The 16,511-nt window shown below is 44.7% G+C and overlaps 1 protein-coding gene and 1 long non-coding RNA gene across 6 annotated transcripts in view; both read left to right on the forward strand.

Moving 5' to 3' along the window:
- Positions 1-16,511, forward strand: part of CE1H17orf67 (chromosome E1 C17orf67 homolog) — a 37,901-nt gene that overhangs the window by 758 nt on the left and 20,632 nt on the right. Inside the window, exons 1-5 of one of the 5 annotated variants that reach the window (XM_045488303.1) lie at positions 4-91; positions 1,542-1,619; positions 1,664-1,779; positions 4,831-5,033; positions 12,742-12,842. In XM_045488303.1, the coding sequence (XP_045344259.1) occupies positions 1,742-1,779; positions 4,831-5,033; positions 12,742-12,842 (342 nt within the window). In that variant the 5' untranslated portion in view covers positions 4-91; positions 1,542-1,619; positions 1,664-1,741. Of the gene's footprint in view, positions 1-3; positions 92-143; positions 288-1,541; positions 1,620-1,663; positions 1,780-4,830; positions 5,034-11,052; positions 11,175-12,741; positions 12,843-16,511 lie in introns of those variants that run through there. The other 4 variants (XM_045488305.1, XM_045488301.1, XM_045488304.1 and 1 more) reach the window with 4 other exon arrangements.
- On the forward strand, positions 14,686-15,661 carry LOC123603418. The gene is made up of 2 exons (XR_006714872.1): positions 14,686-14,875; positions 15,409-15,661. It is a non-coding gene; the product is annotated as an uncharacterized LOC123603418 (long non-coding RNA).

The following is a 16,511-nucleotide window of genomic DNA, read 5'->3' on the forward strand; positions in this document are numbered from 1 at the left end:
AGGGCAGAGTGAGCCCTGCGCACGCCGAGCCGGGCGGCGCGGCCGCGGGCGGGGGCGGGGCCTGCGGCGCGAGCCCCGGGGCGCAGCGGAGGTGTGGGGTGGAACGCGAAGGCAGACGGGCCTGGGGGAGAGGGTGGAGCAGGGTGGGAGGGGCGGGCTCCGAGGGCGTGGCTAAAGGAGAACGGTGGGCGGAGTAACCATTAGGTGAGGTAGGTAGAGAGGATGCAGGCTTGAGCCGTGCCGGTCCGTAACCCACAGTATAGAAGTTCTAGTATGAACGGTTTACGGTAAGCTTATCTATGACCTTCAACTTCTCCCACCTCCTTCAGTGGCGGAGGTGGGAGCTGGGACAGTTTTGAGTGTTGGGAGAAAACTGGCAATTTTGAGTACTATATATTGAAAGAATGGGACAATCCAAGTAAAAAATTGGTAGATGTCACCTGAGCTAGTTGTTTATTAAACCCACACTGGCTTAGGGTGAGCCAAACACTGTGCCAGGAGCCCCAGCTGCCACACAGTGCCAGTCCTGTTGAAACAAACCCGACAAGAAGCATTACTTTAGACCTATTAAAAAAATGGTTTACTGCACCCCTGCTTCCATCTCTGCACTTGCTAGGCACCAGGCTGAGTTTATCATTCCCATTTTTCCAGATGAGGAAAACTGAGGCGCAGAGCGGTAGACAAACATGCTTGATGGCCCATAGGCAATGTTGGGACTGAGATCCCTTCATTTTAACTTGGTCATCCAAGTTAGCTTCAGTCCAAATTAAACCATCAAAGAGAGAGTGTCTCTTATTTTGTTACATCTCTAAAAACCTTGCCTCTGGGGATCTTGTTAAAATGCAGGTTCTAATTCCCTTTCTTGGGGAAGTGGGGTGAGAGCCTGCATTTCTGGCACATGGTCAAATGATGCTGATGTTGATGGTTCCTGGGCTGCATTTTGAGTAGGGATCTAAAGTGTTTAACCATCTGGATTATAAAGATTGGGGGCAGACTGTGGTGAAGTGCGAAGACTGTGTGGCTTGGATCAGATGGATCCTGGCCATACACATCTGTGAATCCTATTGGAAGCAGAGCCCTTAATTTAGTTTCGATTTGAAAACGGAACAAAGGATATACTTTAAAAAATTGAGGGGTTTAAGAAAATTCCCACTATAGAACATTTGGAAAATGTAGAAAAGTAAAAAGAGGAAGAAAATTATCCGTCTCTCACCCCGAAGACGACCTGTGTTTGAACACCGAGGCATATTTTTTCATTATTTTCTATGGAAACTGTGGTTTATTTTTTTCTGCACATTATTTTGATTATATGGTAGATATATTCTCCGTCTGGCTATTTTTTTTTCATTTACAAAATAACTTTTCCATGTTTTTATGAATTTGTATATAACGGTTGCATAGTATTCCATTCTATGGAGATAGTTCACAGTTGTGAACTTACCTCTGTTTTTGGCCATTTGTCTCTCATATTTATATTATATTTATATTTGTCTCTAATAATATATAATGTTTGTGTATGATTTATCATTCTCATTTTCCAGACGAAGAAAACTTGCTTGATGTCATACAACCAGCAGTCAACTGAGTTGGGGCCTTGACTTCAGTTAGTCGGATGCCAAAGCCTACCATGCTCTGAAGCCAGGCAGGTGGCTCAAGATGTGGTCTTTTGACCCCCTACATCAGCATCATGGAAGAACGTGGATTCCCAGGTCTTGACTAGGTCTCTCCAATCAGAATTACAATGGAGCTGAGATTCTGCCTGCTTAACAAGTTCCCCAGGTGATCCTTTTATTTTCTTATTCAAACTTTTTTGGGGGGGTTTAATTGTGAAATGTATCACATGTTCAAAATATCTAATGAAACATATAAGCACATATACGCAGTTAAACATACCTGCAGTTAAAAACAATAATAAAATAAATACCTGTGTAACCCACCACACAGGTTGACGTATTGAACATTCGGAGCCTCTCCTGTGCCCACCTGATTGCTAGCCTCATCAGGAAACAACTACTCTCCTAATCTGTATATCCTTCATTCCCTTGCTTTTCTTTATAATTCTACCATCCCTAAAGTACCCCCCCCCCAATATAGTTTTGTTTTGAAAAACAAGCCCAAACCTGGTCCTGAGGAGATGAGCTGAGTAGAGTCTGGGGCAGAGTCTGAATCCAGCTTCCTCGAGGAGATCCCCACGACCCCCGGGACATCAGAGAGCATGGTCTTGGGAAGATTGCTAATCACAGTGAGGACAACTGAACAGGGCTGTAGTTTGAACATCAGGCAAAAATCTGGCTGGGAGAGGGGCTGCTTTCCATGTTTCCTTCTTAGCTGCTTAGGACTTCCTTCAGGTTCTTAGCACCTTGCTCAGGGAGAAAGGAGTATTCAGCTGATCCAGGAAAAACACATAGGGCTGGGGGAGCAGGAACCTTGTCAGCTCATGGTCATCAAAGTATAAATAAATAAGAACCTGGCTCACCCAGTCTGTCCTCAGTGTGTCTTCAGGTTGTGGTGTAGGTCACACCTTGTGCCAAACTGGACTGCCTGCCCTCTGCATCGGAGCACAAGGGTCATCTTGGGATTTCCCTTCACCACTCTTCTGTTTGTACCTTCTGTTCCCTGGGTCCTGGCACTTGGCCTTTCTTGGTGAATTCTCTTGTCTTTCTGGAGCTCACCCATCAGTACCTTTAGGAACAAAGGTACATGGGAGGTATTGTTTTGAGTCCTTGGATGTCTACAGATACCCTTATTCCACCTTCCATACCTGATTATTTTTCTGGGTATAGAATTCAGAGTTGGAAATGATTTCCCTTCACAACATTGAAGACATGGGTCCATTTCTGCTTGCTTTTAATGTTGCTGTAGAGATGTCTGACGCTATGCTTATTCCTGATCCCTTGAATGGGACTTGTTTGTGCTTCCTGGAAACTTGGAGAATCTTCTCTTTTTCTCTAGTGTTCTGAAATTTCACAGACAAGTGCCCGGTGTGAGTCTGTTTTCATCTATTTTGCCAGGTTTGCTGGGTGCTTTCAGTCTAGCAGCTCATGTCCTTTGGTTCTAGAATTACTTTGTTAGTTTCCTCCTCTCTATTTTCTGTGATCTCCTTTTAAAAAAAAAAAGTTCATTTATTTATTTTGAGAGAGAGAGAGAGAAAGAGAGCGCATGCACAGGAGAGGGACAGAGAGAGGGAGAGGGACAGAATCCCAAGCAGAATCCAGCATCACAGATCCCGATGTGGGGCTCGAACTCAGAACCATGAGATCATGCCCTGAGCCGAAATCAAGAGTTGCATGCCCAACCAACTGAGACACCCAAGTGCCCCTGTGATCTCTTTTTAAAAACTTCTCTTATTTAGATGTTGAAACTACTAGACTGTCCTCTTTCTCTCTATTTTTTAAAATAGACTTTATTTTTTAGAGCAGATTTAGGTTCACAGCAAAATGAAGTAGAAAGTACAGAGATTTCAGGTATTCCCATGTCCCCACACAGGCAGAGCTTCCCCCCACTGTCAGCATCTCCCACCAGAGTGGTGCATTTGTTACCAACGATGAACCTCCATTAACACACCATCATCCCCTCGAAGTCCCTAGTTTGCATTAGGCCTCACTCTTGGTGGGGCAAATTCTGTGGGTTTGGACAAATGTATAATGACATGTACCCACAATTATAGCATCATACAGAATAGTTTTACTGCCCTAGAAATTCTCCGTGTTCTGCCTGTTGATTCCCGCCCTTCCCCCAATCCCCAGCCCCTTGTAACCACTGATCTTTTTACCATTTCCATAGCTTTGCTCTTTCTAGAATATCATATTGTTGGAATCATATCATATGTAGCCCTTTTGGATTGGCTTTTCTTCATTTAGTAATAGGCATTTAAGATTCCTTTGTTTTCATGGCTTGATAGCTCATTTCTTTTTAGTGCTGAATAGTATTACATTGTCTGGAATATTATTTATCACTTTATTTATCCATTCACATACTGGAGGACATCTGGTTGATTCCAAGATTTGGCAATTATGAATAAGGGTCTATAGACCTCTGTGTGCAGGTTTTTGTGTGGACATAAGTTTTCAACTCATCTGGATAAATGTCCTCTCTTTAAAAATATTTTTTCTCCCTTGCTTTGTTGTTGTTATTTTTTTAAACCTCCCTCCTCCTCTCTCAGTATCTCTCTCTCTCTCTCTCTCTCTCTCTCAGTTTGGCTCTATTTTTCTAAAATAGATATTTTCTAAAATAGCTATTTCTATTTTCTAAAATAGCTGTTTCCATAGCTTTATCTTTGGATCTTTTTTAATTTCTAAGAACTTCTTTTTTGTTGTTGATTCGATTTTGGAGTATTCCTTTTTTCCCCCAACTTCTTGTTCATGTTTCATGGGAGCAAAAATATCCTCTGAGAAATCAGAGGATAGTGTTGGATAGTTTTCTTCCCCTTCTCTCCGTGCATGGTCTCTGATGGCCCCAAGTTGCTTTTCCCTTTGGTTTCCTTTGTCTTCATCTTCCATGTGAGAGACTTTCACAGATGTTGGGTGATTCTTAGCCGCTTAAGGTTAGGGAATCCGGGCTAGAGTGTCTCTTAGTCTCTCTGAAGCTTATCATCCCAACTGAGATCCCACAGAGAAAAACAACACAGATTTCAGGATCTCTTTCCCAGAAGAATCAAACTTTTCTCTCCCGGTTGAAGGCCTAGCACTTTTCCTGAATGAAGTGTAATATGACAGCAGCCTTAGAAGTGGTTTCACAAATTATTTGGTCCATGTTCCACTCCCCTAGTGTGTTTATTTGTACCACCGTACGTTCCCACACTTTGCCAGTACCCCTGTCATTCCTGTTTAGGTTGGAGAGAAGCCTGGCCCTGGCCATCAGGAATCTGATGCTGACCTTGGCTGTCCTTACCTATTGGGCAGATGTACGCTGGGCCAATGTCCTGGACCCAGCACAGAAATTACAGCCTACTTGTGGAAGCCTGCAGCAGGCCAGAAAGGCTCCTGTCCAAGGCCAAACCATCTTGCCATTGTATTATTGCTCCAAACAGGAAGGTATGTGTTTGTGTAGAAGTCCTGAGGATATGAGAAGGGAAGCCAAGGGCACAGGGTGTGGAGATGGAGGGGGAATCAACTCCTATTGAAAAGGGGCCGTGTTTTCTTTTCTAATAAAGATGGATTTTTATTTCAACAATATATAGAATTATATATCTTAATATGTGCTTGATTAATCTCTATGTTATTTGGCCATTCAAAACATTTTTTATGCACTTTCTATCGTGTGTCTGAGAATGGGGTGGGTGTGTGTATGCAAATATAAGCAAAGATGATTCACAAATCATCTTTCACGGATGAGAAGAAGGAATGGTAAGAATAGTGACAACACCAACAGTGGTTTCCAAGTATTAGATCCTTGCAATATCTGTCAAGTACCTTACATACACTTTCTCTTTTAAGTCTCAAAACAGGGGTACCTGGGTGGCTCAGTCGGTTGAGCATCTGACTTCGGCTCAGGTCATGATCTCACAGCTCTTGAGTTCGAGCCCCGCGTCAGGCTCTGTGCTCACAGCTCAGAGCCTGGAGCCTGCTTCGGATTCTGTGTCTCTCTTTATGTCTGCCCCGCTCCCACTTGTGCTCTGTCTCTCAAAAATGAATAAACGTAAAAAAAATTTTTTAAGTCTCAAAACACCTTAAGAGGAAAGTTATATTGTAATTATTATTCTTTTCTTATAAGTGAAAAAGCAGTCATTTGGACAATTAAGAAATCTGCCCAATTACAGCTTCAGTGTGACCTAGGTACTAAGTTTTAGAGCTAGGATTCAAGCTCAGGTTTATTGATGGCTCTGTGCTCCACAATCTTGACCATTATACCACATGGCCTACCCAGTAGATATTCATAAACTTTTGAGTGAAGCTTCTGGCAGGACCCTGTGATTAGCTTAGACCCAGTAGCACCCAGTTACGGACATACTACCCATCTCATAAGAACCCCTTGTATTGGTTAGCCGTTGTCAGAGTGATGCTGTGTAACAAACCACTCCTAGACTCAGTGGCTTAAAATAACAATCATGTAATCTTAAGGATCTGCAGGTTATGGGCAACTGTGCTTCATGCTGTGGTGGCTGGAAACTAGGTGGGGCTAGGTTGAGTGAATCTACTGCAAGCTGTGGATCTGTGTAGGCTGAGCTCCTTGCTCGGGTACATCTGAGTTAATTTTGAGACCAAGGTGCGGGGGCAGCTGTCTGGAGGAAGCTCTTTTTGTAGCAATGGCAGCAATGCAAGCAGGCACAACTACGTGCACAAACACACTGCATATACCTTTGTCTGTGTTGTGTCTGATACCATCCCATTGTCTGAAGCAAGTCTCTTGGTTGAGCCCGAGGTCAAAGGGCGGGACTTCAAGGTCATATGGCAAAGAGCATGCGTATGTGGTGGTGGTGAAGAATTGGTGCTAATGATTTAACCCACCACACCTGCCCAAACCTAACATCTGCCTGCACACTGTGCCTGTATATTAACATGTATATTGTTCACGTACAGCTTACAGAGTTACTACTATAAAAGTTATAGAAGAATTATACACCATAAAAATATAGAATTTATAGTCTAGTGGGGAAGGTAGACAAAAAAAAAAAAAGAAAACAACTACAAAAAGGAATATTAGAAAATATTTAATTGACTCTGGGCCTAAAGAATGTGGACACATTATAATTCTCTTGGGACAGATTCAGCATCTTTCTATATTATTATTTTATTATTTATTTATTTATTTATTTATTTATTTATTTATTTATTTATTTTTAAAGATGTTCCCTTGTCCCTGAAGTTTCTTTAGCTGACAGAATTTGAAATCACTGTCTTATCCTTTTAAGAGAATATCTGGTGGGATGATGTTGGAGCTTGATGGTGTCAGGTTTTTCAGATCTTTAAACATCAGTGTAATTTGAGAATTCCTTTTATTTTTTGTTTTTTAAAGATTTTATTATTAAGTAATCTCTACACCCAAAGTGGGGCTCGAACCCACAACTCTGAGATCAAAAGAATTGCACGCCCTACTGATTGAACCATCCAGGTGCTCCGAGAATTCCTTTTAAGAAGAGGGAAGCCGACACAAATATCAGCTATGTTCGGATGCCTTGAATATGGGTGGTAGCATTCTTCCTGTTGGTAGTTGGTAATGCAGAATTTCTAGGCCTCAGCATCTAATGAAGACCTTCGGATTGATTCGGATCCTAGGAAAATAGTCTGAGGCACTGCAGCAACATCTCTCTCCATCTCCAGTGGATTCTCTGGTATTCCTGGCAGCTTCTAGAATAGTTAACCTTGGTGGCCTTGTTTCTTTCCCCTGACCTTGGATGTCCCTGGTTCTGCTCTCTAGTCTGCCACCTTGTGGAGCTTTTGGGAATTGCACTTTCAACTGAGAGCCCCGCAGATTCACCTAATTAAAAAAAAACACACACAAAAAAACACATTCATGTATTTTTGACAGAGAGACAGAGAGTGAGCAGGGGAGGGTCAGAGAGAGAGGGAGACACAGAATTCAAAGCAGGCTCCAGTCTCTGAGCTGTCAACGCAGAGCCCAACGTGGGGCTCAAACCCTCAAACTGAGAGATCATGACCTGAGCCCAAGTCAAATGCTTAACTGACTGAGCCACCCAGGCACACCCAGATTCACCTGATTGATCTGGCTTCTGCTTTCTCTGGGAATAAGGATAGGTGGTAGAAAAGAATTCTCCTCACTAGAGTGACGCTCACTACAAAGTGACCTTGCTCTTTTGGTTTTCCTATAGTTCCCCTTTTGGAACAATATGGGCACTGGCCCAGCCATAACAGCTGAAGAGCGCTCTCCACCTGAGACCTTGAACCAATATGCCGGGGGAAAGGGGGGGAAGAACAGGTCCCTGACTTTCTCTAGTAGGACCTTTCCAGTCCACCAGAGGTTCCTTTTTTCTTTTTTTTTTTTTTAATTACAAAAGTAATACATGCTTCCTTAGAGCTTATAGTCCAGTGGAAAGAGACAGATTTTTAAAAGTAAACAAAGCCAGTATTTACACACTATGGTGTGTGCTAGGAGATGGAGTGTAATGGTAGTGGTGGGGAGTGGGCAGGGAACCTTCCTCAGGTTGGTGAAGGCAGGCTTGCATGAGCAAGAGAACTTACAAATCAAAGCCTGAAGGATGAGAAGGATCCAGTCGTTAAAAGTGTGAGGAAAAGTATGTGCAAACGTCCTGAGGTGGGAAGAGTTTGTTAAGTAGAGAGTAACCACGTGTGGCTGGATTGCAGTAAGCTAGAGGGGTGTGGTTAGAGTAGGGCTGGAAAGAGCAGCAGGCAGAGATACCAAAGGGTCCTGTAGTGCGTGGTAAGGATTCTGATTTTGTTGTCGGTCCAGTGAGAAGATAAGAAAGGTTTCTTAGGCAGGGAAGTGATGAGGTCCGTTTCCTATTTTATATTTCTATTTTAAGAAGACCATCCTTGCTGCTGCATGGAGAATGCATCAAAGTGAACAGGAGGGGAGGTTGGGAGACTAGTTGGGAGCCTGGTGCCAGAAGCTGGGGGAAGAGTAACAGTAGCCTAGACTCAGGGGGTGGCCAGAGAGAAGGAAGGATCTAGACCCATGCCATCCAATATGGTAGCCACCAGCCACATTTGGCTACTGAGCACTTGAAATGCATGAACTTTTACATAAAATATATACTGTAGTTTGAAGACATGGTGCAAAAAACCTCAGAAAATATCTCATCATTTGCTTAGTTTTATTACGTATCGACATAATATTTTGGCTATTTATGATACATAAAATAGGATATAAAAAAATTTCATTTTTGGGGGGCACCTGGGTGGCTCAGTTGGTTGAGTGTCTGACTTCGGCTCAGGTTATGATCTCACGGTTTGTGGGTTCGAGCCCTGCATTGGGCTCTATGCTGACAGCTCGGAGCCTGGAGCCTGCTTCAGATTCTGTGTCTCCTCCTCTCTCTGCCTCTCCCCTGCTCATGCTCTGTCTCTCTCTGTCTCTCAATAATAAATAAACATTAAAAAAAAAGTTAAAAAAAATTTTTTTTTTACTTAAAAAATGTGGCTACTAGAAAAATTTTAATCAATGCAGCTTGCATCTGTGGCTCACATCATATTTTTATCAGACACTCCTGATATGGACAAAAGTTACCGAATTAAAAAAATACTTTCGTAGTAAATTTACATTGGACACATTAGAAATTTCTGGCTGGGTATACATTTTCTTTTTCTGGCCCACTGAAAGTATTCATTTGATAAAACAATACGGTTAGTGTTCGATTCAACCACAAGAGCAAAAGCAACGACAGATTTGACAATGCACATAAAAAACCACAAGGTACATAATGTGACAAATATCTATTTCTAAAATAATGCTCCTAAAATTCCTCAGTTACTGAAAACTGCATAAAAACAGAAGGACGTTAATAGCAACCGAGAGCATAAAACTGAAGATCAAATTCTGAGCAACTTTGCTGACAATGCATGATTTTTTCCTCTTGTTTACAATTTGTTCAAACTGTCCTTATACCAGCAGAGTGGATAGAACATTCAGGTTCAATATCAGTTGCACAACATTAGCATCAATTCGGACAACTACAGAGAGAACATTGTTTTCCTCTGAGCTGGGCAAAGTGATCACAGAAACAGCAGACCATTTCTCTGACTCGAGAATCTCATCCCCGTAAATGCCGCATGTCTTCCAGACATTTAAAGAATATATTTAATAATTTCTTTATGTAATATTTACAGATGATTTGAATTTAAAAGAACTTCAGATTACTGAGATTTTATTGTCTTTGTAAAAGTAACCTTGAGTCTGAAATGGGCTGCTTACCCTTCTAATGGGCAGCAAATTGCAGGAGGCCCTTTTGGGCATAATGGGAAGAGCAGTAGCCTTTGAAGAGAGGAGAATTTGGCTCTACTTCAGCATCCATAGTGTGTGAACTTGGATATGGTTTCACCTCTCCAAACCTCACTTCCTTATTTTTTTTTTTTTAATTTTTTTTTTCAACGTTTATTTATTTTTGGGACAGAGAGAGACAGAGCATGAACGGGGGAGGGGCAGAGAGAGAGGGAGACACAGAATCGGAAACAGGCTCCAGGCTCTGAGCCATCAGCCCAGAGCCTGACGCGGGGCTCGAACTCACGGACCGCGAGATCGTGACCTGGCTGAAGTCGGACGCTTAACTGACTGCGCCACCCAGGCGCCCCCCTTATTTTTTTTTTAACATTTGTTTATTTATTTTGAGAGAGATAGAGAGCAAGTGGGGGAAGGGCAGAGAGAGAGAGAGAGAGGAAGAGAGAGAATCCCAAACAGGGCTCAAACTCTCGAATGGTGAGACCATGACCTGAGCTGAAATCAAGAGTCAGTCTCTACTGACTGAGCCACCCAGGCGGCCCTCACTTCCTTATTTGTAAAATGGATATGGTGCTAGCTGCTGCTTATCTTTCATCTTTAATCACAACCACAAGGTGGGGACTGTTCCTCCTTTGTACAGGGGGGGAGACCAAAGTTCAGAAAGGGTAAGTGATTTACCGAAGGTTACATTGCTAGAAAGAGGTGAAGCTAGGACACAAACCCTGGGTGTTCTGGCTCTGAAGTCAGCTGAAAAAAACATTTTCCCCTTTACTATGCTCCTTGCCAATTTCCCTACCTACCTCTGAAACTATTAGGAAGGTCAAACCTAATTAGTGAATGGGCTTTGGAGAGATGTCATACAATGTGCAAATGTAAGAGACGGTTAATGAAAGAGATGAAAACAGGAGCAAAAACAGACACTCACAAACCAGTGTATGATGTAGCTGCATCTGTTTAAATGAAGTCAATATCACATGTTGCTTTCTCCAATTCATGCTCTGAAAGTCACATCACAGAGGGGTGATTTCCTTGCTCAGGATGAAAATTTATAGGGATTCGGAGGAAAAGTTTAGTGGTCATACTAAAAACTCAGAGTCAGATGCACTTAACATCATACCGTAAGTGTAGTTAGTCAGAGCATAAACAAGTGGGGGGGGCGGTGAGGGGATGGGGGAAGTGGGGTGGGGGGGCGGAAGTGCTTCCTTTAAGTAGGCTGGCCCATTCAGGGGGCGTTCATTTTGCAAGAGGCTGAGAGCGGAACAAAGACAGGATGAAGAAGCTATTTGTGCTTGTCCTCTGCCTCACCTTACTGACTTGCTTCTCAGGTGAGCATGAACTCTGAAAACAGCCGTTTCTATGCTGACATGACAAGCTGGGATCAGTCTATTTTATATTTGTAAAATATTTTTTTCATTTCAAAGAATATGTAATATATAATAATTCAGTGCTTTTTTTTTTCCTCCCTAAGAGCAGGCTCCCAGAATTGCTATCATTAGGGATAATTATTTTTCAGTCTTTATTTTTAAATTTTTTATTATTATTATTATTTTTTTAATTTTTTTTTCAATGTTTATTTTTGGGACAGAGAGAGACAGAGCATGAACGGGGGAGGGGCAGAGAGAGAGGGAGACACAGAATCGGAAACAGGCTCCAGGCTCTGAGCCATCAGCCCAGAGCCTGACGCAGGGCTCGAACTCCTGGACCGCGAGATCATGACCTGGCTGAAGTCGGACGCTTAACTGACTGCGCCACCCAGGCGCCCCAACTTTTTTATTATTTTTTAAAAGTTTTATTTATTTAAATAATCTGTGCACCGATGTGGGGTTGAACTAATAATTCAGAGATCAAGAGTTGCATGCTCTACTGACTGAGCCAGCCAGGTGCCCCTATTTTCTTAATCTTTAAATGTATTTGAATATTAATTCTCAGAAATGCTGATAAATCTTCAACTATACTGTCTTTTAGACTTCATACGACATCATCAAAACTTGACAGACTTTTATTTGATGATATCATTTGGAGTTCGCACGTGATTATCAAAACTTAATATAATTTTATCATGATACCTTCTTTGAGAGATCATGTGTGATTATCAACTTTAACACAGTCTTGTTCTCACAGAGAATCTTCCAGTAACAACTTTTAGCTGATTTAGTGTTTTGAGGATTAGAAAAAAAAAGAAAAACCATCAAAGCAAAACTAAGGGACAAGAAACACATTGACCAGAGAACTGAAGAAAATGTGTTTTTTGTTTTTTTTTTAATTTTTAAAAAAAAATTTTTTTTTAACGTTTATTTATTTTTGAGACAGAGAGAGACAGAGCATGAACGGGGGAGGGGCAGAGAGAGAGGGAGACACAGAATCGGAAACAGGCTCCAGGCTCTGAGCCATCAGCCCAGAGCCCGACGCGGGGCTCGAACTCACGGACTGCGAGATCGTGACCTGGCTGAAGTCGGACGCTTAACCGACTGCGCCACCCAGGCGCCCCAAGAAAATGTGTTTTAAAAAACTTACTCAGGGGCGTCTGGCTGTCTCAGCTGGTGGAACATGCGACTCTTAGTCTCGGAGTTGTGAGTTCGAAAGATTACTTAAAAAAAAAAAAGAAAAAGAAAAAAAAATCCTGTATTCATTAAATTAGCACCCACTTTTAAAGAAATGCACTGTTGCAATAGGTAACTATGTTTACGTTGTGCAGCTTTGGCTCTGAGTTAGAAACAATTTGGAATTCTCCTCGGAGCTCTTGGGAATGCCACGTCCTTTGGGACAAGTCCCCGTGAAAGCGCTTTTGTGTTTGACCGAAATCGAACTTGCAAATCCTTCGCCTTGGACTGTGAGATGGTGCACGAGCTCCTGTTGTGAGAGTCCCAAAGGCCCCTTCCCGACTTTTTTCAGGGGCCTCTCCGATTCTGACGGAAAAGCAGGCCAAGCAGCTCCTGAGATCCCGACGGCAGGACAGGCCGAGCAAACCCGGGTTCCCTGACGAGCCCATGCGGGTGAGTGCCGGGCTCCCGGCTATTGGAAGGGAAAGTGTGATCGCTTGAATGCTCATTCACTATGAAACCGAGCCAGGTGCTGTCCCCGCTCCAGCGTGGGCCACTAGACGGAGGTTCTGCCGGGTCTCAGGTGTCAGGTTGACCTCAACCTTTTACTCTCCCCTTTTCTCCCCCGGAGGCTCGAGCCCCATGCACCTACGTATGCACACGATATTTCAAATGGAAACAGTGTGGCCAATGGCCAGAGTACCAGGATCCCCCGTGGGCTGCCAGATGCCACCCCCGAGCCGGATGTCAGGGCCCTATGTCCTGTAACTGGGGCCAACCCCCTCTTCCTCCTCTTCCCTGGGGCTCCCAGCAAGCTGGACCAGCATCCTTGGCCAGCGATGCTCTGTCTGGTCGGGCAGTCTGTGCCCTGTGGCCTGTGGGGGCTCTGCCCTAACCTCGTGCCTCTGAGTTTGGTCTTTAGTCTCTGTCCTGCCCTGTGGGTTTGTGGCGGCCACCTGCCTTGTGTTTCTGAACCAGGGCACCCTTCCCTGCCTTCATTTTGTGACTTGTGGTGGGTGATAGTAGACCCTGCCCTAGTGGCTCCGGGCCTGGCTTGTCTCCCCATCCTGTGGCTGAAGTACTAACATTCCTGTTTTTTTTTTTTGTTTTGTTTTGTTTTTTAAATCAGAATTAGTTCACTTAAAAGTCTCTAATTGAGATGCAGGATTGCACATTGCTGAGGAGTGCTGGCTCTGGGGCACACCGTCTGGGCTTTTCTCCCCATTTTCTAACTGTGCAAACTGGGGAAGGTTTCTTCATGTTTCTGTACCTCTGTACTGTCAGCTATAAAATGGGGTTGACAATAAATATTACCACTTACATTCCTATAATATTATTATAAATAATGACAGAAAACAGCTACTTTATAAGGATCAAGTAATTCCTAATAAGGTGCTTATAACAGTACTTAGCAAACAGTGACTACTCCTTTGCATATTAAGTATCAGGGACCAGCAAGGTGCTGAGGCTGCAGGCAGTAGTTGCCTGGATTTCTGCTCAGAGTTGGGAGCAGACACAGAGAAGCTGGCGAATTGCTATTGTACAGAGTGGCTTAGAAACAAATCAAGAACTTCAGGATGTCAAGGGTAGATGTGGCTTCCCTCCCTCCCTCCCTTCCTCCCTCCTTCTCTTCCTTCCTCACTTCCTTCCTTCCTTCCTTCCTTCCTTCCTTCCTTCCTTCCTTCTTTCCTTCCTTCCTCCCTCCCTCCCTCCCTCTTTTCCTCCCTCCTTTCCTCCCTCCTTCTCTTCCTTCCTCCCTTCCCCTCTCCCTTCCTCCCTCCCTCTCTTCTTTCCTTCCTTCCTTCCTCCCTTCCTCTCTCCCTTCCTTCCTCCCTTCCTTCTTTCCTTCCTTCCTCTCGCCCTCTTTTCCTTCCTCCCTTCCTCTCTTCCTCCCTCTCTTCGTCCCTTCCTCCCTCCCTGTATGTCAGATGTGGCTTGGAATATCTAAGTGCAGGGTGGAGGGGAATTGGGAGGTGGGCAGGAGCAAGATCAAAAAGGGTTGGAGTACCTTGGACTTTATCTTGTGTTCAGTGGAGGACAATGGGAGTTTTTAAATGGGGGAATGCAGACTGGAGCTTTAGATAGACAGTTTGAGAAGCAGTTAGAAGAGAAGAGGCCCAGGATTGACATGTGGGGACATCGACGCTCAGGGGTGGGCAGAGGAAGAGGGGCTCCAAGAGGCTAAGAAGGAATATGGGGAGAGATTGGGGAACCCAAGAGAGTGTAGGGAGCAGGACGTCTGGCTTGAGGCCCCTGGGGGCTCAAACTGGCCCCTTGTGCTTTTGGCACAATGTCTGGAGGGCTTCCCCCGGGGGAAGGCTGGTTCGCAGGGCTCCCAAGGAGCTGCTCCCCTCCAAGTGGTCAGGAGACAGGCTCTAATCAACAGCGGAGTTGGCCACTGGGCGTTTTCTCTGCCAGCATCTGCCCCTGGCTCCTCTGAGCTCTGACTTCACAGGGGCTGAAGGGTTTTAGGCCCTGGGCAACAGGTGAGTTTGGACTGTTGCAGCAGGTGGGCTTGGACCATAGCAGATCAGCTTCCTGCCTCCCGTGCCCCTCCCGTGCCAGCCTTCATGCCATGCTAGACTTGTGTCCCCAAACACGGCCTGATGTGGTCCTTCCCTGCCCAGAACTTCTGAGAGCTCCTTCTCTGACCATTTCCCTTCTCCTGGCCTCTGGTCATCACTGGCCTTCACCTGTGACAACCTTCAGCTTGCTTCCAATTTTGTGATTTTACTGAATATCTGGCTTTTTAAAAATTTTGTTCTGTTTTTGGTCTTTTTTTAAAATGTATGTATGTGTGTTTGTTTGCTTATTTATTTATTTAGAGAGAGAGGGAGAGAGAGAGGGAGGGGCAGAGAGAGAGGGAGACACAGAATCTGAAGCAGACTCCAGGCTCTGAGTTGTCAGCACAGAGCCCCATGCGGGGCTCAAACTCAGGAACCGTGAGATCACGATCTGAGCCGAAGTCGGACACTTAACCGACTGAACCACCCAGGTGCCCCTTGGTCATCTTTTATAGGCTGATCACTATTGACTCCTCTTAATTGCCTTGAACCTACCGGATCTAGTTTCTGTGTGATTCTCTCTGGCCTCAGAACCCACCGCTGACCCCACCAACCATTTCCCATTCATCCTGCGTACAGCCCAGCCCTGCATGCCTGTCACCAAGACACTGACCCCATCGTCCAGAATCCTCTCTGCCACTCAGCCAAATTTGGATAAGTGCTCATGTGATCTACCGTTGAAATGGGAAATAAACATGCAATAAATGATTTGGTGGCTAGTCTGCATCGGTAGTTCTCATCCAGGGGTGATTTTGCTCCCCCAGCCCCGGGGACATCTGGCAGTGTCTGGAGGCATTTTGGTTGTCACAACTGTGGGGGCGGGAGGAGGGACAGTTTGCTCTTGGCATCTAATGGGTTAAGGCCGGGAATGCTGCTAAACATCGTACAATGCACAGGGCTGCTCCCGTAACAGAGAATAATCTTGCCTAAAATGCCAACAGCACTAAGGGTAAGGGACCCTGGCTACACCATGCCGAACAGTCTCCTTTTTTCCCCCAACCTTTCTCATTCTGTGTCACTTTGTGTGTCTCTTGCACTGTCATGCACTGTTGTATTGTACTATATTAAATTGCATTACCCTCATGCAGAACCAGCTGAATCAACAAGCAGTTTCTGCTCTCACATCTTTCTAGGAATGTGGTTCTGAGCCACGGCTGCATACGCTGGAACCAACTGCGGGAGTTAAAAATCTGGTGCCCGCTCCCAGAGGGGTGGCGTGCGGTGTGGGGTCTGGGCTGGGCCTTGGGTGGGTGTCAGAGCCCCCCAGGTGGTATCAGCGTGCAGCCGAAGCTGAGCCCCGCCGTGCCAGGCCTTGCGGGCCACACGTGATGCCACGTGTAATACCAGCTCCTGGGGTCCGGTGGGGAACACAAAAGCTAACAGCGCGAGACATGTAGGAACCAATCGAAGTTGAACTGAGTGGTGTGGAGAGAGTCAATGCACTCGTTTAGATTCAGTTCAGACAGAGAGAGGGAGAGGGTCACGTGGAACACGCAGAGAGCGCTCCTCGCCGGCCGAGACGTGCACTTAATTGTATTTCACATTGACTGGGCCTCAC

This window comes from Leopardus geoffroyi, chromosome E1 (assembly GCF_018350155.1).
Source record: "Leopardus geoffroyi isolate Oge1 chromosome E1, O.geoffroyi_Oge1_pat1.0, whole genome shotgun sequence".
Classification (NCBI taxonomy): Eukaryota; Metazoa; Chordata; class Mammalia; order Carnivora; family Felidae; genus Leopardus; species Leopardus geoffroyi.